Genomic DNA, 18,711 nt, shown 5'->3' on the forward strand with positions numbered 1-18,711 from the left:
GCCAGGAAGAGAAAGCTCACCAAGAGGCTCCAGTCCAGCTGTTTGACTGCTGTGGAGAGGGGGTTGGTGCCAGAGAGCCACCAGATTTTTGCCTCCTTCTGGAACTCCTTCATGGAACATCTACTTTCCTCAGCATTTGAAAGCCTGCACTATCTCATACCACATGTCAGGGAGTATAGGTTGGAAGTCTCCCTCCAAACAAATACAGAACTCTGATAAGGTAGCAGACTATTTGAAATAAAATTGCTGTGGCAGTTCCAGAAAGGGGCAACTTACTGCTCTGTGCTGGGCCCTAGTTAATGCTTACCTGCATGCTTCTTGTTACTCTACAGCAGCAGCTGCAGCCAGAAGAGAAGGACAGCAAATTGGCAGACACCACAATCACTCAGGCTGCAGATAAACAGGATGGATAGCCTAACCAATAGCAGTTTCCCCTGTCTAAAGGAAGAAATATAAGACCAAATCCAGTTGCCCAGTAAGATGACCATGGGGAGTGTGAGGCAGAACGTTCAAGGGGAATGTCCTTTCAACACAACATGCCAACAATGCTACCTGGAGTAAATGGATCACTCTGATCACACAGCAAGTTCAGATGGGAAATCCTAATTACCCTGGGATCTGGGAAATTATCACAAACTGACCTGAGGGTGAGTGTTTTGTACTATCATCTGAAGAGGAAGAGGATTAGTTGGCACATGCTGAGGAGGCCCCACCATATAAGCAGCCACCAGAAAGTGAGAGGCAACACTGACAGTTCCTGCCGTATCATAGGGACAAGTCAGAAATGGAAAGCTGCCATATTGGAGCCCAAGCAGCAAGTTGCAGAAGCTACCAAAGACAAGGTGGATCAAGTCAAGATGCAGAGCTGAAAACCCATCTGGCTTTGGATATTGCCAATTGAGAGAAGTGGCCAATACTATACCTCTATACTGATTTGTGGATGGTAACAAACACTCTGTGGGGGCAGCTGGAATGATGGAAGAAGGCCAATTGGCACTGAAGAAGGAAATTTGTCCAGGCAGCAAAAATCTGGCTAGACATTGCTGCTAGGGTAAAGAAGTTGTCCGCAGAAGCTGGTCATGTGGATGCCTAGATGCCTATGAGTCGGGCTAACGAGGAGCATTGCAACAACAAATAGATGCATTGGGCTGCCAAAATTAAAGGTAGATCTAGACTGTCAAGGGAGAGTTATTTCTAATTTGGTGGGCCCATGATGCCTCAGGACATGAGGGAAGAGATACAAAAATACTGATGTGTTTGTGACTGAAGGGTGGACTTAACCATGGATACCATACCCCAGATAATCCATGACTGTGAAACATGCATTGCATCAAGCAGACCAAGTAGGTAAAACCCATTAGTACGGGAGATAATGGACCAAATATAAATATGGAGAGGCCTGGCAGATGGATTACATCACACTGCAGCAAACTTGCCAAGGCAGGCCCTATGTGCTCACAATAGTAGAAGCAACCACTGGATGGCTGGAGACCAGCCCTGTGCCTCACACCTCTCCTGTGGCAACAGGAGAAAACTTACTCAGAAAGAATTGCTTAAGACAATGGTACTCATTTTAAAAAGAAAATGGACACCTGGGCTAGAGAACATGGTATTCAGTGAGTGTATCACATTCCCTATCAGCCACGAGTCGCTAGGATAGTCAAATAGTGCCGTGGGTTGTTAAAAAACACATTGAAGGCAATGAGCGGTGGAACCTTCAAACACTGGGATCTGCGTTTACCAAAGACCACCTGGTTAGTTAACACTAGCGGCTCCACTAACCATGCCCTGCCCAATCAGAATCCCTGTATATAGCAGATGAAGTCCCCATGGTGCATATGGTGCATGTTGAGATTAGTCCCATCTCAAGCAAAGGCAAACTCATCCCATGCAATTGTTTTTGCTTAAGGACCTGGTGGCTAATACAGAGGGATGGGAACTTTGTGTACCTCAAGGGGACCGATTTTGGTGAGAACCATCTGTAATGTTGAATTATATATATATATATATATATACATAATATTGGTGGTTGTACCAGTAATGGACTAAAATAAACTCAACAAACATCCTGGGGGAACAATCAGTAACCACTCAAATAATACCTGTATCAATGTAGATATTTGTACTGCATAAGGCTACAGTTGAAAGGTATGAACATCTGGATGTCATGTGCATGGTATAGAATAAGGGGTAGATAATACCCTGGGTACAGAGTTTTCAGTGCTGTTCAGTATAATACCATTCACATCAGCTATAGGCATGGTTTCAGAAGAGATAATGCCATGGCTGGAACAGGAAGGGGTCCATTGTGGTCTGGCTCACCAAAGTGAAGCAGACCCTGGCACTGTCTGACCTGTGGGTCTCTTCCCACTTCCAAGCCCTCCAGGACATTTCTACAGGACAATTGGGCTGAGAAGAGGCAGAGTCCCCAAGTTCATGAAAAGTGATAGCCCCCAAAGTGACAGATCCAAAACTGCAGCCGGGAATGTCTGGGTCAGGACCACAGTTTTTGGTGCCCAGTGGGAGGATTTCCCTCTCCCCCAGTGGGGCAGCAGCCTGACTGCAACCGAGTCCGGCTAAGCTGAAAGGGAATCCAGCAGGTGGCAGGAAGAGGCAGCAAACAGTAGGAGTGACATCCCAGACACACACCCCTGCTGTCACACAGAGGGAACAGGAAAACTGGCACTGCAGGCCAGGACCTGCCCCAAACAACGCCAGCACATCCCATCTGCCACCAGAATCACACCATGACCCCCCCCCGCTTTTTTTTTTTCTTCCACAGGGAAAGATTTAGCCATTAGAACCTCTCTACCATCTTGTCTTTGTCCTCTGGGTCACATGTGCTGCCTGGATGGCAGCCATCTCGGTATTTTTGTTCCCTGAGGAACCAGTTGACTCAGCACCTGTGTATCTAGTGATTTGTGTTGTTTTCTTTGTTGCTGTTTTCTTTTAGTAAAATGCTATTTTTTTTCACTTATATCCTTTTGCATTTGTCTCTCCTTATCAATAGATAGGCAGAAGGCAGAATATCTGCACCATAAAATTGTCTTAGAGTAAGACAAGGACAACAACAGAAAATGCTAAATGAAATACATTCAATGCAGTTATTGCTGGAGGTATAATACAGAAATCTAGCAGTCTTGGGTAATGGAAGTTTAACAATAAATCAGCAGATTCCTTTTAAAGATAGTGATTTCATACTTGTCAGCACATTTCATTGAATCTATCAATAGCATTGGTAAAAAATCTTCAATATTACCCAGTATGGATGTTCTTTAGTGTTCACTTTATAAGAAGTTATTTCAATGCATTTTCATTTTATCCAGAAGTAATTTTTTTAAGGCATTTAAGCAGATCCAATGAGGATAAGAATGTCTTCTGTGTATTCACTTAACAGCATCCATGAATTAAAGATCCATGAAATGAACTTGACCAACATCTGGTCCCTTTTCAACTGAGAAATTTTTCCAGTTTTATGCTTTAAGTCTGGGGACAGTATAGTTTCTTAAAAGACTGCTAGACTGTAAGGAAGAAGGTTATAACACATGCTTATTGTTCTAAATGGGATGAGAAATTAGCTGTTTCTGTTTAAGTGGAAATAGTAAAAATCTTGTCCAAAGTAGATGTTTTTACTAGCGTATCAAAACTATGTGACAATTGTTCTTGCAATAGCAATTGATAGAAATCCAACTAGCCAGTTAAAGTAATGTGAATATGAATAAAGTTACCATCAGGAATTACTTTCAAAATGCAAGATTCATCAATTAAACAGCCAACTTGCATACTTTTGTTGTTTCAAATCATTAGTAACACACCTCTTAGACAAAAAATTCAAATTCAGAGGTGGCATATGTTTTATTTCAGTCTAATATATCTTGGAACATTAAATAAAATAGGCATTTTAAAATGATATTGGAAATATTTGCACCAACCCATTATACCACCACCTACATTTTGGTTGAAGTTCATTTAACCATAAAAAGATGAATTCAAGTGTCCAGGAAGCCCAACTTTTAGTATATTATTCATATTTAAAAGAAAGCATATGCTTATAATAAAATGCTATCACCTTTGTAATCTTTAGGGTAGCACCAAAAATTTTCAATCCAATAATTACTTGTGGATATTGATAATTAAAATTTTTAAATATATTTTCAAAATATGCTGAACTATCAAATAATGTAGATGACATATTGTGTGAACTTGACGTGAATCACTTAAACACTTTACTCTGTATACTGTTCCTTTCTGTGTTGCATGTGGCTAATTAAGGAGGAAAAAAAAAGTAGTATATCTTTCAGGTAGATACAGCAAAACACATCAGCACAGATAAATATAGGAATCTGTGAAGTTTTCTGCTGGTCACCTTAGATCATGAGGTCAGAATGACTAGCACTGGGAGGGCTTCTGTTTCTCCTAATAAATAAAAAGCAAGAGAGAAACTCTTGTCTTGCACATTGACAAGCTAACAAAGTGCAGGGGGGAAGCATTCAGTAACCCAGAAAGATCAAGCGATTCCAGCTCAGGTTTCCTTAGCAATGCATCAATGTGCTCTCCTTACTTATAAATAGCATCAATATATCCATTTATATAAATGGCTATACATAATTATTTTTGTGATACTTTCTCTCTATTGAATTGTAGAAAGTAAAGAAGTTTAATCTGCTTGCTGAGATGCAGGGAAAAAATTTTAGTGTATCTGTAAAAAGCATTCTGGGCAGTCCCCATTATTTTATTTCTTTAGACTTATCCCTATAACATCTAGTGAATGCATGAAGTTGCTTATCTGACTTTCTGGACTATACAACACTGCATACTAGTGCAAAAGCCTATATATGCACATACATACCTAAACTCATGCAAGTAAGAGAGCAATGATGCAGGCATTCAAAAGGGCTGATTTTATGGAAGAAGCAGGTCAGTAACACCATGTCTAAGTGCTTGGAGGTGACCATTCAAAGGATTATATCTTTCTGGCAATTTAAAATAACTTTGTAATCCTGGATTGAATTTAATTCTTTTGAGCATTAATATAATTTTTTCAAGAATATAAAAAAAGGAAGCATGTTATGCTCAGAGTGCCAATGATATTTTCATTCAGCAAATGCATATGGTTTACCTGCCTATGACTACATGATAGAAGTGCATCTACTAAAAATACCCTCTTCACATGATAAGCTACTTGTTCCTTCTCTTTATCCCTCCCATTTTTATTTCAGCTTAAAAAGCCTTTCCATTTTGAATGTTAAAACCCTAATGTAAATATTTTGAAGGATTAAACTTTCAAATTACTGTGACATATGTATATTCTGTAAATACAAATACAAGATGAATCTGCTGAGAAGCTATATTTGATAATTTTTCAGTGTTGAGGCTTAGGAGTATAAAAAAAAATCATATTTTGTCAAGAAGAAACCTTCATTTTTTAAAGAGGGGCTACTGTAATAGCATAAAAATATTAATATTTTAAAAACATAAGATTATTCTTAATGCATTGAAGTTTTAATACTAATTTTCTTGCTTTTAGAAGGATTTCACTCAATTCATAACTTGAGGGGAAAAATGTGCTATGTAAGCAGGACACTAAGGAGAACCAGGAAGCTGACTTGTATTGGTAACAAATGGTTTTACTCAAATTTAAGCAAATGCTGGGCTGCTAAAAACTATGTCCTTTCATGCACATTATAAAGAAATAACACTGCTGTTTTGCCTGAAGCCAGAATACCCCCCTTTTCTTGAGGACCAAAAAAAAATTGATTTCAACAAGCCCAGAAGTTTAGCAGATACTTCTTATTTTATTTTCAAAAATTGGTACCCATTTGTATAACCCTGCCCCACTCTTCCTGAAGATTCCCAGGGACAGACTGAAAGTGCAACAACTGATTGGAGCAGAGATACCATCCCAAAGAAGAGCAAAATAATCTGTAGATAAAAACTTACATAGCCCAACAAATCAATTTCAGACAAGAAAATTTCATACTAAGGAAACAGAGAGGAGATAGAGATAGATAAACAGGATGTCTGTCCACGGTAGGCTTCACTACTGGTCATCCAGGTCTTTCACTGCTGAACCACGACCCTTTACAGAAGGAGTTTATTTCTGGTTGGTACTGAAAAACTAGTAATTTCCCCCAGTTTATTATAAGAAACCAGTATAATTAATATTTACATCCAGAAATGAGAAAGCCACAAAAGCAAAGAAGAGAAAGGTAAGTGAAATGACAACTGACAGTTTTGGAAATCTGTCATGCAGACTTGACACCTTGCAAACAAGTGAAAGGGAGAGCACTAGACGAAATAGCGCTCCTGAATGAATTGGCAAAGACCTTTACTTTCTCTGTTTAGTCCAAAGCCACTCTTTAAATTAACTGGGAGAAAAAGATGGATAAACAAAGGTGAATTTCATCAGGTTTTAACCCACTACAAAGACTGGTGACTCTAAAGAACAGCATGCTGAGTGAACTTAATGAAAGCATCTATAAAAATGAACTTCATGATGCTGTGTATTAAATACATTTTTAAATAATCATGCAGATTAATTTACTGAAAATGTATGCACATGGAAACATTTTACCTGTAAATAGTTTTTATTATATTTCAAGATAATGTATTTAGAGCAGTTTCTAAAAAAGGGAATGGTTAAACAGAAATATGACATAATGAAATGTCTTAATATATCTCATATTTACTGTAATTTTTTCCACTCATTCATTCTTTAAAAAGTTAAATACTAACATTTTGCTTTAAAAATCATAAAATATGATTTAAAATCTTGTTTTAAAAATCATAAGGCTCTAGTTTTCAAATTAACTCAGTAGAATAATTTAAATTGTAATATTTGCTTTACTAGTGCAAGCAGGGATTGAGAAATTTTCTTCTACTTAATATAACTACTAATGTAACTATATTACATTATTTTTTATTAATCCATCAGTGTTGCAACAGACAAAGCCTGATGGTGGAAGCAGGAAACTCTTGAAAACGTATGTTTACAACTTTTACAGACAGAAAACCAATTTGGTGAGCATTTTTTACAGATGTATAACTTATTTAACATCATTTTCAAGAGGAAAACTCATTTCATAGCTAAAAATCAATAAAGTACCTTCAGAAAGTTTAATAGGTTGGTCTTTGCCAGCCAGGACCACTGCAGCTTTGGTCAGAGATGTGGGGAGAACAAGGAAAGGTGTACAGCATGTCATCATGCTGCAATAAATTGATACAGTAAGGATTTGACTAACTCTTTAATGCAGGAAAAAGAATGACTGTGGGATGCTTGTATCTTTCTAATTCATGGGAGACATGAGAGTGACAGAGAAAGGGTCTCTTATGTACTAGTGAAGTCCCCACCTGACAGGCTCCTGACTTTGTCTCTCTGCATGATGAACTTTAAAAGGTTTGGATTTCATCTTGGAAAAGGTTGAGAACATGTTTCTAAATCTCAGAAATCTTCTCATGACAGGAATATCATTTATCTGTCAACTGTATCAAAATCATAGAATGATAGAAATATTAATGTTGGAAAAGACCTCCTGGATCATCAGGTCCAACCTTTGAACAACACCGTATGTTGCTAAACCATAGCACCAAGTGCCACATTTAGTCCTTTCCTGAACACCACCTCGGGTGGTGACTCCACCACTTCCCTTGGTAGTCCCTTATAGTGTTTAGCAACCCATTCAGTGAAGAAATTCTTCCTGATGTCCAAACTGAACCTCTCACGGTGCCGTTTGAAGCCATTTCCTCTTGTCCTGTCATTAGGTGACTGGGAGAAGAGACCAGCACCTACCTCACAACACACTCCTTCAGGTTATTGTAGCTAGTGATAAGGTTTCCCATGAGCCTTCTTTTCTCCAGGCTAAACAACCCCAGCCCTCTCATCCAAACTGTGACTCCTTATATAACCTGCTTCCTAGACCCTTCACCAGCTTTGCTGCCCTTTTTGGGGGGACAACCCTGCTCCTGCTGGCCACACTATTTCTGATAGAGACCAGGATGCCATTGGCCTTCTTGGCCACCTGGGCACACTCTGGCTCATCTTCAGCCAGCTGTCAACAGCACCCCAGGTCCTTTTCTCCTGGGCCACTCTCCAGCCCGTAGTACTGCATGGGGCTGACGTAATCCAAGTGCAGGAACCAGTGTTGGCCCTATTGAACCTCACACCACCGGCCTCAGCCCTGACCCGGCCTGTCCAGGGCGCTCTGCAGAGCCTGCCTACGCTCCAGCAGATCAACACTCCTGCCCAGCTTAGTGCTGTCTGCACACTCCCTGAGGGTACACCCAATCCCCTCATCCACACCACCAATAAAGACATTCAGCAGGACTGGAGCCAGTAGTGAGCCTTGGGGAACCCCTGTAGTGACTGACCACCAACTGCAGCACCGTTCACCCCCATGCTCTGGGCCCAGCCAGTTCTTAACCCACTGGAGAGTGCACCTGCCCAAGCCATGGGCTGCCAGCTCCTCCAGGAGAATGCTGTGGGAGACAGCAGTGCCAAGGGCTCTGCTGAAGACCAGGTACACAACATCCACAGCCTTTTCCTTATCTGCTAGCCAGGTCACCTGGTCATAAAAGAAGATCAAGCTGGCCAAGCAGGACCTACATTTTCTAAACTTGTGCTGGTTGGGCCTGATTTCATGGTTATCCTGTAGATGCTGCATGATAGCATTCAAGATTATCAGACCCATAACCTTGCTGGACACTGAGGTCAGGCTGAGAGGCCTGCAGATCCCCAGGTCCTCCTTCTGACCTTTCTATTGGATGGGCATCACACTGGTCACCTCCAGTCACCTGGGACATCCCCAGTTAACCAAGACTGATGACAAATGATGGAGAATGGTGTGGAGTCCACCCTTCAGAAGTCCACATTAGAGGTTTTGCTGACAATCCAGATACCCATTGGAAATCTTGGAACAAGCGAAAAAAAGAAAAAAAGCAGACTGGTGGAGCCTAAAATATCTGGAAAATGTATAATTTAATGCCATTTTGAACAGGAGTGTTAAGTTCTTTGCAGCTGCTTACCCATTTCAGGACAACATGGCACTAGGCAACAGCATTAGATAAACACTGACTGGGATAGAGTCTGAGATATCAAAGAGATAAAACCCATAATAATTCATTGCAATATTTGAACTCCTGGTAATGTAGTTTGTATTTGTAAAGATTAGAAACCAGCACAAAGCTCTGTGCTTTCATGAAAAGAATAATTCCTGAAAAAAGAACAATCAAAGAAATAAAGAAATCAGAGATTTTACAATAAATGAGACCTTGAAGCCAAAGTTAGTGCAATGTTTCTCTCTTTTCTGAAATTCTAATTTTCTCTACATTCCTACTCAAAGTTAACAGCATTCTGGAGCACCATGTGCACTTTATTCTAGGATAAAATATTAAAAGACTAAACGGTTGAAAATATATTGGAATTGTTTTAATTATTCAGTATTTTTAATGAGCTTGACATATTCAGAATTTAAAAGAGCCTTAGGACCATAAAACCTACTGCGTCTGCTGCAGCTGGCACCTGGAATGTCTATTTCATCCTAAGCAGCAGGTTTTCTGATTCCTAAGCATCTGAAACAGTACAGATACGGCTGAAACCATAAAGACAGAAGTGGACACTGTGTAAAAGTATTATTTTTCGTCTAATTACAACACTTCGTAGTGACTGAGTCACTTCTGAGGAAGAGATGATGTGCTTGTAGCGGCTGTTTAAGACCCTTATGAGCGTAAGCACTTTTGACATGTTGTAGAATTCCAGAAGGGGCTCCAGCACCAATAACAAGATGGCTATGGAACCACCATTTGAAGGAACAAGATGTGGCTGCCGATGGAGGCCATGCAAAGGTAGGGCATCACTTACCTAAGATACACCCCCTTGTCCTAGTTCCTGATTGTAAGTACAACACAGCACAGCACAACTGCAAGAATGAGGCCAAGAAGTGGGCATGGACTGCAGCAGGGAAACAAGGCCACCCAAGACTCCCAACAACCCATTTTCAGAAAGATTGGAAAGAATGGACTGTGCATGATAACTAATTTTCACAGAGGGTGAGACAGCTATCCTCAGGGTGGGGAAAAGCTGTAAGAATGTACCCCCACTGAGCCTGGATGCATGCCCCACGTCCCTGGCCCTTATATTGGCTAGACTGACATTGGAACTGATGATTGATTGATTGATGGAGGGATTGATGGAGGGATTGATGGAGGGATTGATTTCCCTCCATTTTCCATGTCAAGCATGAAATTTATAACAAAATTTGGTGAGTTTTTATGGACTCTGACTTTTGCCATTTCTTTTGACCACAAGAGTCTACAAATCTTGGCTGTTCCCTTTACCCTAAGAGTGAGATGTCACACAAGTCAAGCACAAAATGATGACAGGTCTGGCTCATTTTTATCCTAAATTTATACAAATTGTGGTAAAGTAAACAGCACATCTACATTTTCTAGCTTAAATAGTCCCTCCCAACCAACTCTTAACATTTCTATTCTCTTTTTCAGATGTGGGCATCCTTGTGTTTAAAATCCAACCGCAGTGCTGCAGAAAACAGACAAGTATATTTTCCCATCAAAAAGACGCTATCTCTTTCTTATAAAAGATATGTAAAAAGAAGAAAGGGTGTGTAGAGAATTTGTACAGAATTTCATCCTCTGCCTTGAAATTTCTTTTAACTGTAAAGCTGCATATTTTAAAATCCACATAGAAAAGTCATTAGAAGGTCAGGAGATGTGGGTACCACAGAAAAGATTAACACTGGGCAAGTATATATATATGTAGAAAAAACAAAAATTGAGTGTATGTAAAATGAAATGTAAATGTTTAATAAAATTGAATTGACATCATCCCAAATTAGAGAGGAAATGTTTACATATACATGTACATGTATACATGGTATATGTTTTGCCCATGCTTATGCCAAACAAAAATTACCTCCTCTCCTCCTCACATCTACCACTACTGCTGTAAACTCTGTGAATTTGACTATCAGCTGTGAGAAGCCAAAAGGGAAGACACAGCATCACTGACACCAGAAAATATGGAAAAGGCAGAAACATGGAAACAGACACTCTTAAGCAGCTCCCTTCTTTGTGGCAAAGCTGCCAGATTTTCACACAGATCTATCTTGAACATTTGTAAACTAGGAATATTCACACTTGCAGAGAAGCAAGCTGCAACTCCTTGCACAATACAGCATCACCAAGGAAGGATAAGGGGAATTCCCTCAGGCATCTAATCAACAGACTGACCTCCCAAGACTGGGCTATTACTGGGCTAAGCAAGTAATTAAAAAATTTTAAAACTAGAACACTGGATTAAATAATATCCAAAGATAAAGGGTAAATAAATATATAAATCACAAGTAGGTGAATCTTAGAATAGAGAGTAAGAAGGGTATTTATCTTAGAGTAATATATTAAATGGATGGAAATATAAGTAAATATGAAAAGTAAATGATACAACTATTTCAAAGATGAAAATATTTTTAAGACTAAAAGTATTTTACTACTTCATGGAAATAGCTGAAATACTCCCAGAAAAGAAGGCAAAAAGAAGATAAAAGGATAAAAGATAAAACCTATATGCACAGAAAGCTGAGTGAAACTAAAACAATTATATTAACCAGCACAGATTATTTGTTTATGCCAAAAGAAAATTGTATCTGGATTAATATTCTCCGAATGTGTAAATGGTATTGCAGATCATAAAGCTGTTAATCATGTAAAAAGAAGTGTTTGCTAGACAGACATATCAGCTATGAAAATTATTAACTCATAATAATTTTTTACAAAAAAAAGCCAAAGAGAACCACAATTTAAAAGGCTCAAGGCAAAACTGTATTAAATTTTTTAAGTATGCTTCAATGTAAAAATATAAACCCAAAGAACAAACCACTAGAAAACTTCTAGTAACACATCTAGAACTCCATTTGGTACTACTACAGTACATAGCAGTGCACAGCGAAATAGAATGGGCGCGTTCTGGAAAGATGTGTAGAAATCTGAGAGCAAGACTGTTTGCCTTGCACATTGACAGCACAACTGCAAGAATTATTTATTACTAAGTCCTTTCGACTGAGTAATAAATAATGTCCAAAATGAAAAGTTTAAATACTTAGAAGAAAAGTCCAGTAGACATATTCTGTGACATAAAGTAAAATATCTTAAGCTTTTCCTTATGACATATATGACATATAAGACAGTACACATATGCTATTGTACAAGTATCTCCTTGCAAATCATGAATGCAAGTGACATTTCTCCTTGCACTTAAAAGATGGACAGTAAATGAAACAAGACTAATTTAACAGAACAGAAAAAATTTTCATGTTCTTTTGCAAAAGGAAGAGGAGAATTTCTGAGCCTAGCACAGCTGACAAAAACCAGGGCTTGTACTGACTGCTGGTGAAAGCTGCAACCCTTCTTTCATATCTGTTCCTGTGTGAGACACTAAAAACTTTGCTGATCAGGAATGACTGCCTCATGGCCAGCTATCTACATGCCTGAGGAGATCAAGTCAGTGCATGGGAATTGTTGACACCTCATGCTACAGTCAAGTATTTTTTACCTGAAGTACTCTTTCAGTTAGGAGAAGACATTTGACTGATGTGTGGTACTGAGAAACAGTATTACTGTTTCCTGCCTTCTTTAGGCTCATTATGCTAATATTAGCTTATCTATTCTGTGTTAAAGACTCAACTTACTATGAGCTCAGTTTTCATTAATAAAAAACATATCCAAACACACACGCAAAGAAAAAAAGCAAAGTAACAATTTATTAGGAGTTGAGGTGTGCTGCTTCTGAACAATGAATTGTAAGGCTCAGCATGTGACAGTTAATGGTCTTCATACAGCTTGTGTGATAAAGCACAGGATGAATTAAAAAGCCTGTTTTTTACCTTTTAACTGCTACTTCTACGGCCTACTTATTTTTCTAAATTTGCTGAGCCTCTCTCTTTCTTTATGTTGTGGTAGTGAAGCGGATTGCTGATAGCACAATACCTAGCACAACACGGCTTCTGCAGCAATTTTGCAGGTAATTTCCTCAAGCACAAAAGAGACAACACGTATAGGACAGAGCTAGTCTGTAATTTACTTGTGCATAACAAATTATCAATTTTGTCACTCCTCTAACAAAATCAAAATAATTTTAATCTTTTAGATTGATTTTTAACTGTGCTATTACAATATTATCACAATATATATACATTTAAGCTATATTGTTATATAAAATATATATATTATTTTAATATATATTAATACAATGCAAGTAGTATAATGCATATTTAATTTTATTTCAGAGATAAAACATTTTGTGGAAGGAAGAGGAGGATAAACTGACAGAAAGTGAAACAATTCTTCATGTTAAAAATACCCAGCATGAAAACATAGTTGCAAGGAAGGTAGATTATAAAGTATGCATTTATCCAATAATTTTAAGTACCATAATTACACTGACTGCTCATCAAAAGACTCTTAAGGCTCATTAAAATCATAAAACATTTCTAATTAAATATGTATTTAAATGAAGTTTCTATAACATATCTACATGGTACTTTAAATCAGACAAAGAAGTTCTGATGAAAAATTGAACTGAAGTTTAGGTAAGAATTAAAGCTTAAAGATGGGGGCACAGTGGTTGCTTTTTAATTCAAATTGAATATTACTGTGCTGTGTCCATTTTTAGCCCAACTTCTCCATAAAACAGTCAATCTTCATAAAATTTCATGTGCCAAATATTGTAGTAATTTTTTTTTAAAATGAAAATAGTAACTCCCAATTTATCATTTGATGCAAGTGGCATTTCCTCATATCTGATTTAACTGATGCTATTAGAAGAGAACAAGGCCTATGTTCCTATTAGTCAGAGCCAGCCTGAAGCACAAGCATCCACCCCTATGTGTTCTTCAGACAGGAGTGCCTCTTTGGCAGCCAAGGCACTACAATACTGAGCCTTTGTCCAGTGCACTGGAATGGTCCTCAAATAGTCATGTATTCACTCCCCAAAAGTGTCCTTCTTTCAGACTACACAGTTTCATGTCCTTGAGGATTTACATCACTATCTATCTTCTGATCTCAAATAGCTTTGGTGTTTCTCAGGTATATCAACAGCATTGCTCTTTCTCAGTCTTACTAAGATGACTGCTCCCTTTATTCTTCCAAGCATGTCACTGTGATGTGAGATTACTTGTCTCCTAAAGCTCTTCATTGTCCTTTTGAGAACTGGACCAATGGACTTTAATAATGTGTTTTTCAGCCAGATTCCATAGCTCAAGATGTATGCAAACACTGTCCATTAGAGTCTGAACTCATTAAGTGCAATTCACAATCAAAGCTGGAAAGGATGTACACAAATTATCTAACCCTGCATTAAAACCAGATGCAACTATATTGGTTTGCTCAGTCCATGTCCAGAGAAGTCCTGAATTCCTCTAAGCACAGAAAGTCCACAGCATCTCTGGGCACTTGCTCCAGTGTCTGATAACCCTCAAACCCAGCATAAATATATGTAGCTACCCATACCTGTTTTTAACCATTGTTGAACGGTATATGATTTTCCAACTATATTAATTTTTTTATTTTTTTTTTTCAAATTTTAGATGTAGTTCTAGCAAACTAGTAAATATGAAGCTGTGTTAGAGCTCTCTATGAGTAAAAAAGGAGACATGGCAAAGTTTGGCTTTTTCTCCATGTATTTTCAGTGAACATTCAACAATTTAATCTGTAGCTTCCTCTAAGGATGAAGAATTCATATATGGAAGCTCTCACTGGCATTTGGTGATACTCAGTGGTACAAAGGCTCCCTCCCATGGTCTGATGAAACAATGGAAAACCCTGGGAACACTACCTGCAGGAAAGGCAAGGATATTCTTTTACAAAAAGAACCTACTCAAAAGAGGTCGGAACTCAGAGCTCCAAAGGTATAGGAGTAAAGCATGTAGATAAGATGGTAACAGAAGACTGACAAGCTCACATGGAAAAGGAGGAAGGTTTGTACACAGGTAAGGGCAAAGCTACACTGATATATGAAAATGAGAAGAGAAAATATATGTCTTTCTCATTCTACCTCCCATCATGGGCAGAGATACATTCCACAAGACTAGGTTTCTCAAAGCCCCAGCCATCAAACTGCTGCCCTTGACATTCCTCTTTTTTCTCTTCCCCTCTCTTTCTTTTCAGTCTTTTCTCCAAATGCTCAAGGGGAAAAAGGCAAAAAAAGTTAGGCCTGTGTCCCTCCATACACATAGTTTTCAGTGTTTGTTTACAATCACAAGGATAAGTATGTAGCAAAAAAATAGCTACAGATCTGTAAAAACAAAACTGAGCTGCAGTTTTAGCAATCAGCACTTCTAATAAGCCTACATAAATTCTAATGTTTACAGAAATACCAAGACCTCCTTGAATCCTCCCAATGATTAATTACAAAGTCTGTTTCACAGATTTTTCTCTCACGTGTAGTCATTTTGTGGACCTTACCATTAAGAACTAATAAATAAATACATAGTTTAAGCTGGCTATAGGTGGTGAAAAAGAGTGGTGATCTTCGGTTTTATGCAAAAAGGCCATCATGTCATGTTACTCTGGTGGACAAATCAATATCAAAAAAGACTGTTTTTCAAGTGCCTGGTATTTTGAATTAGTCAGAAAAACTCACTATTATATTTCCAGTATCAGTGCAAATATTATTTTGCACTAATTATTAATTAGTTAGTAATAAATTAATTTTAATATAATAATTACTAATTATGCATATTATTTTTGCACTAGCTGCACTAAAAATTTTAAACAAAACCAGGAAACTGACAGATACCATAATCTAGTATAAACAAACTATATATACTTTATGTCATAATATATCTATATATTGAAAGGTAATGGCATTTTTTTACCTTTTAACCATTACATTCGCAGTGTGCTTCTAAGGACCACTGTGTGATATAGTTACCTTAGAGGAGTACAGCAAGCCAGATGCCCTTTTAAAGCAAGATGGAGAGTATATAAAATTTACTGACATCATTAATGCTTCCCACAAATTCCCTGCACATTAAATGTTATACACTTGCCTCCATCTTGCACAATGTGATAATAAACCACAGCACACTTAAATTTTTGTACACAAACCTCCTGACATAATAAACAAAGAGTGAAGTCAAGGCTATCTGAAAGCCATAATAACTCCAGTTCTACCCCTCTGCTTTTCATTTTCTCAAGTTATAATTTTAAATGGTTATAAGAGAAATAAATACCATTTGTACATACAATGCAAAATATGCAAATATGCAAACATGCATTTTGTCATATTTGACATAACTTAAACCATATTAAAATACATAAGAGCCTTTGACTTGTTCTGAGTAAATAAATTAATATTGTCTTAGTAGACTAAGCAGAACGGTTCTTTGGAAGTGTGAGGAAAACCCTAATTTTGTCACTAATGTATCTTGCCATATAAAATCCTAGCTTGTTTAAGTGCAAATTATTTTTTGCACGTTTAGGCAAAGGATGGGGCTACCATGGGAGGTTTTGTTCCAGCACAAGCCAAGCAGGAGAGATGTCTACTTTACAACTTTCTTAAAGATGAAAGGAACTTTGCCCCTCTGGTTGTTTCTTCTATATTTACTCCCTCCAGGGCAATGGACAATATGAAAAGAAAGTGTGAACCCCCACAATAATTGAAGCAATGCCTAGCTTTAGTTCAGAGAATTCAAGAATCTCTGCTTAAGAGAATATTTTACCTTAAATTCAGACAGCCGAATTTCTTAGGTACAAAAATCATATTTAAAAAAAAAAAAAGGTAAATTAAAACTAAATTTGTACACAAAATCCTTACAGACCTCACCAGTATTTTAATTTTTTTTTCCTATAGAAATAAAATAAAATATGTAATTGATAAAATTAACAAGACAGGTGTGCTATATCCTTTAAAATAAAATATCCATCTGTATTCTGAAATAGCATGGGATGTCAGATGCTAAGCACATCAGCAGGTCTCGGCAAAAGTAAATTTAAATAAGATATGTAGTGTGTTATGCACTGGTAGGAAGCACATGAATTAATTTGACCTGTCAGCTGAAAGTTGAAGGGGGTGTGCCCAAGCTTTGATAAATCCTCATCCTACTTTTATTAATTATCATCTTTAAAAATCTACCCCTACTGTAAGCACCCTTAATATTTCACTTATTTCTTCTTCTAATCTCTTTTCTGTACCTGGAGTTATGCGATTGAAAATTATATTCCTGAATTTCTCACATGACCGCATTTTAATCTTTCTTTTGTTTCAATCCACGTTTTGACAGCACACAAATTTTGTAAGGAAATGCCTGGGCTGATACTCTGAACTGATTCACCACCCAAGTGGCTACATTTGGGTTAAATGAGGTGTGAAGAGCCCCATCTAGGGCCATCTCTGTCTTTCCCTTTGTAGCCTCACAGTAGCAGCTTCAAAAAATGATTTGTCACCATCCATCAATAGAAAATAAATTATTACCATTCTCACTTGTCAATGTGCTTGTCTTCACTTTGGCTGGCCTAATGATTGGCAGCTCAAAGGGAACATTTCCAGCCTTTCTGGAGAATGATTATGACTGAGCACACTGCTCCTCTATGCATCCTGGCCAGTAAAAACATTCAGGAAAAGCAAATTATTTCAATGTTTGGCACCGATGATTAGAGAATTAGCCATGAATGCTAGAAAAGTTTGTATTTGACAGTCAAGACTGTTTAGTTCTGACATTTATCCCCTCATTTTATTGCTTCTAGTAAGTGCAGAAGTGCAGAGTTGCAGCATTCATGTATGTGCAAAGAATGTGCCAGAGTGCAATAATATGGGTGAGAAAAATCACTTCAGCAAGATCACAAGTCTTTGAGGCAAAGAGACAAACTATATGTAAAAGTGAAAAAAAAAATTTAAAATTGTTTTCACAGTTATTTTCTCAGACATATAAATATGTTTGAAAAAATGTGGCTGCATAATTGTTTAAATGGCAGCTTACTTGAATTTTTTCTAAATTTAAAAAAGATATTAAAATATCTAAATATAAAATATATATTTTATAAAATTTTAAAAAATATAAATATATAATTTTTTTATTTTTTTATTTTTTTTAATTTAGATTTTAAAAGTTGTAGGTGACCTCTTTGGATGATCCCTGTAACTTAACAACAGCTTGTAAAAATCCCTCTATTTTCCTCAGGACAAAGAAAAGGAAATTGTAAGAGTATTTTCAACAGTGGCCACCTACACTCTAGTTTAAAAAAGGCTACATATTCAAAACCTCCATTAAGGGATCCAGTTTTACTGAGAACTTGGAACTGTTAAGGGGGAAATTATTGTGTAAATGATGCATTTAGTTGTTACTTGGGATATTGGATTATTTTGTTTCTTCTAAAAGCAGCAACTAGGAGAATGTTCTGTCTGTACTATCATGAAACATTTAGTATTTTTGTTAGAAGAGTGGTGCCACCCTGTAACACATGGGACATCAAACGCCACAGAAGCATGGCATGGGATAGATGCTAGGCTAGTGAAATCACTCCATCTATGATAAGGTATATGCACCTGGCCCTTGCAACATCTAACATCTAATAGATCATGACTCTCATCCACAGTAAACCACGTTAACTACCTGTCATGGGTGAGGAAAGGTATTCCCCAATATTAATAACAGAGTGTACAGGACAGGCAAATGATGAACATGGGAGTATTCAGCACGTGAA

The 18,711-nt window shown here is 37.6% G+C and overlaps 2 protein-coding genes across 42 annotated transcripts in view; one reads left to right on the forward strand and one right to left on the reverse strand.

Annotated features, from left to right (window-relative positions):
- KIAA0825 (KIAA0825 ortholog) overlaps positions 1-18,711 on the reverse strand; it is a 239,834-nt gene that overhangs the window by 3,943 nt on the left and 217,180 nt on the right. The window lies entirely within an intron of this gene.
- LOC147648191 (uncharacterized) lies at positions 1,396-17,490 on the forward strand. 5 transcript variants are annotated; one of them, XM_086869016.1, is made up of 8 exons: positions 1,623-1,754; positions 1,910-1,968; positions 5,528-5,614; positions 6,935-7,020; positions 9,747-9,840; positions 10,498-10,551; positions 12,970-13,030; positions 13,296-17,490. In XM_086869016.1, exons 1-8 carry the CDS (start codon positions 1,702-1,704, stop codon positions 13,333-13,335), a joined length of 534 nt encoding a protein of 177 aa, XP_086725142.1. In that variant the 5' UTR covers positions 1,623-1,701; the 3' UTR covers positions 13,336-17,490. The 5 variants fall into 5 exon arrangements, with proteins under 5 accessions (XP_086725144.1, XP_086725141.1, XP_086725142.1 ...); XM_086869018.1 differs by lacking the exons at positions 1,623-1,754; positions 1,910-1,968 and adding an exon at positions 1,396-1,616; XM_086869015.1 differs by lacking the exons at positions 1,623-1,754; positions 1,910-1,968 and adding an exon at positions 1,398-1,616 and having other exon boundaries at positions 5,531-5,614.

This window comes from Cyanistes caeruleus, chromosome Z, assembly GCF_971803275.1.
Source record: "Cyanistes caeruleus chromosome Z, bCyaCae1.hap1.1, whole genome shotgun sequence".
NCBI classification, from domain to species: Eukaryota; Metazoa; Chordata; class Aves; order Passeriformes; family Paridae; genus Cyanistes; species Cyanistes caeruleus.

Bases quoted from the DNA above. Each gene is read 5' to 3' on its own strand.
- LOC147648191 (XM_086869014.1), top strand. From the start codon at position 1,830: ATGGTGCATATGGTGCATGTTGAGATTAGTCCCATCTCAAGCAAAGGC. The intron at 1,969-5,527 runs GTGAGAACCATC...TCTTGCTTTTAG, and splicing joins CCTCAAGGGGACCGATTTTG to AAGGATTTCACTCAATTCAT. The intron at 13,031-13,295 runs GTAATTTCCTCA...ATTTTATTTCAG, and splicing joins CTTCTGCAGCAATTTTGCAG to AGATAAAACATTTTGTGGAA.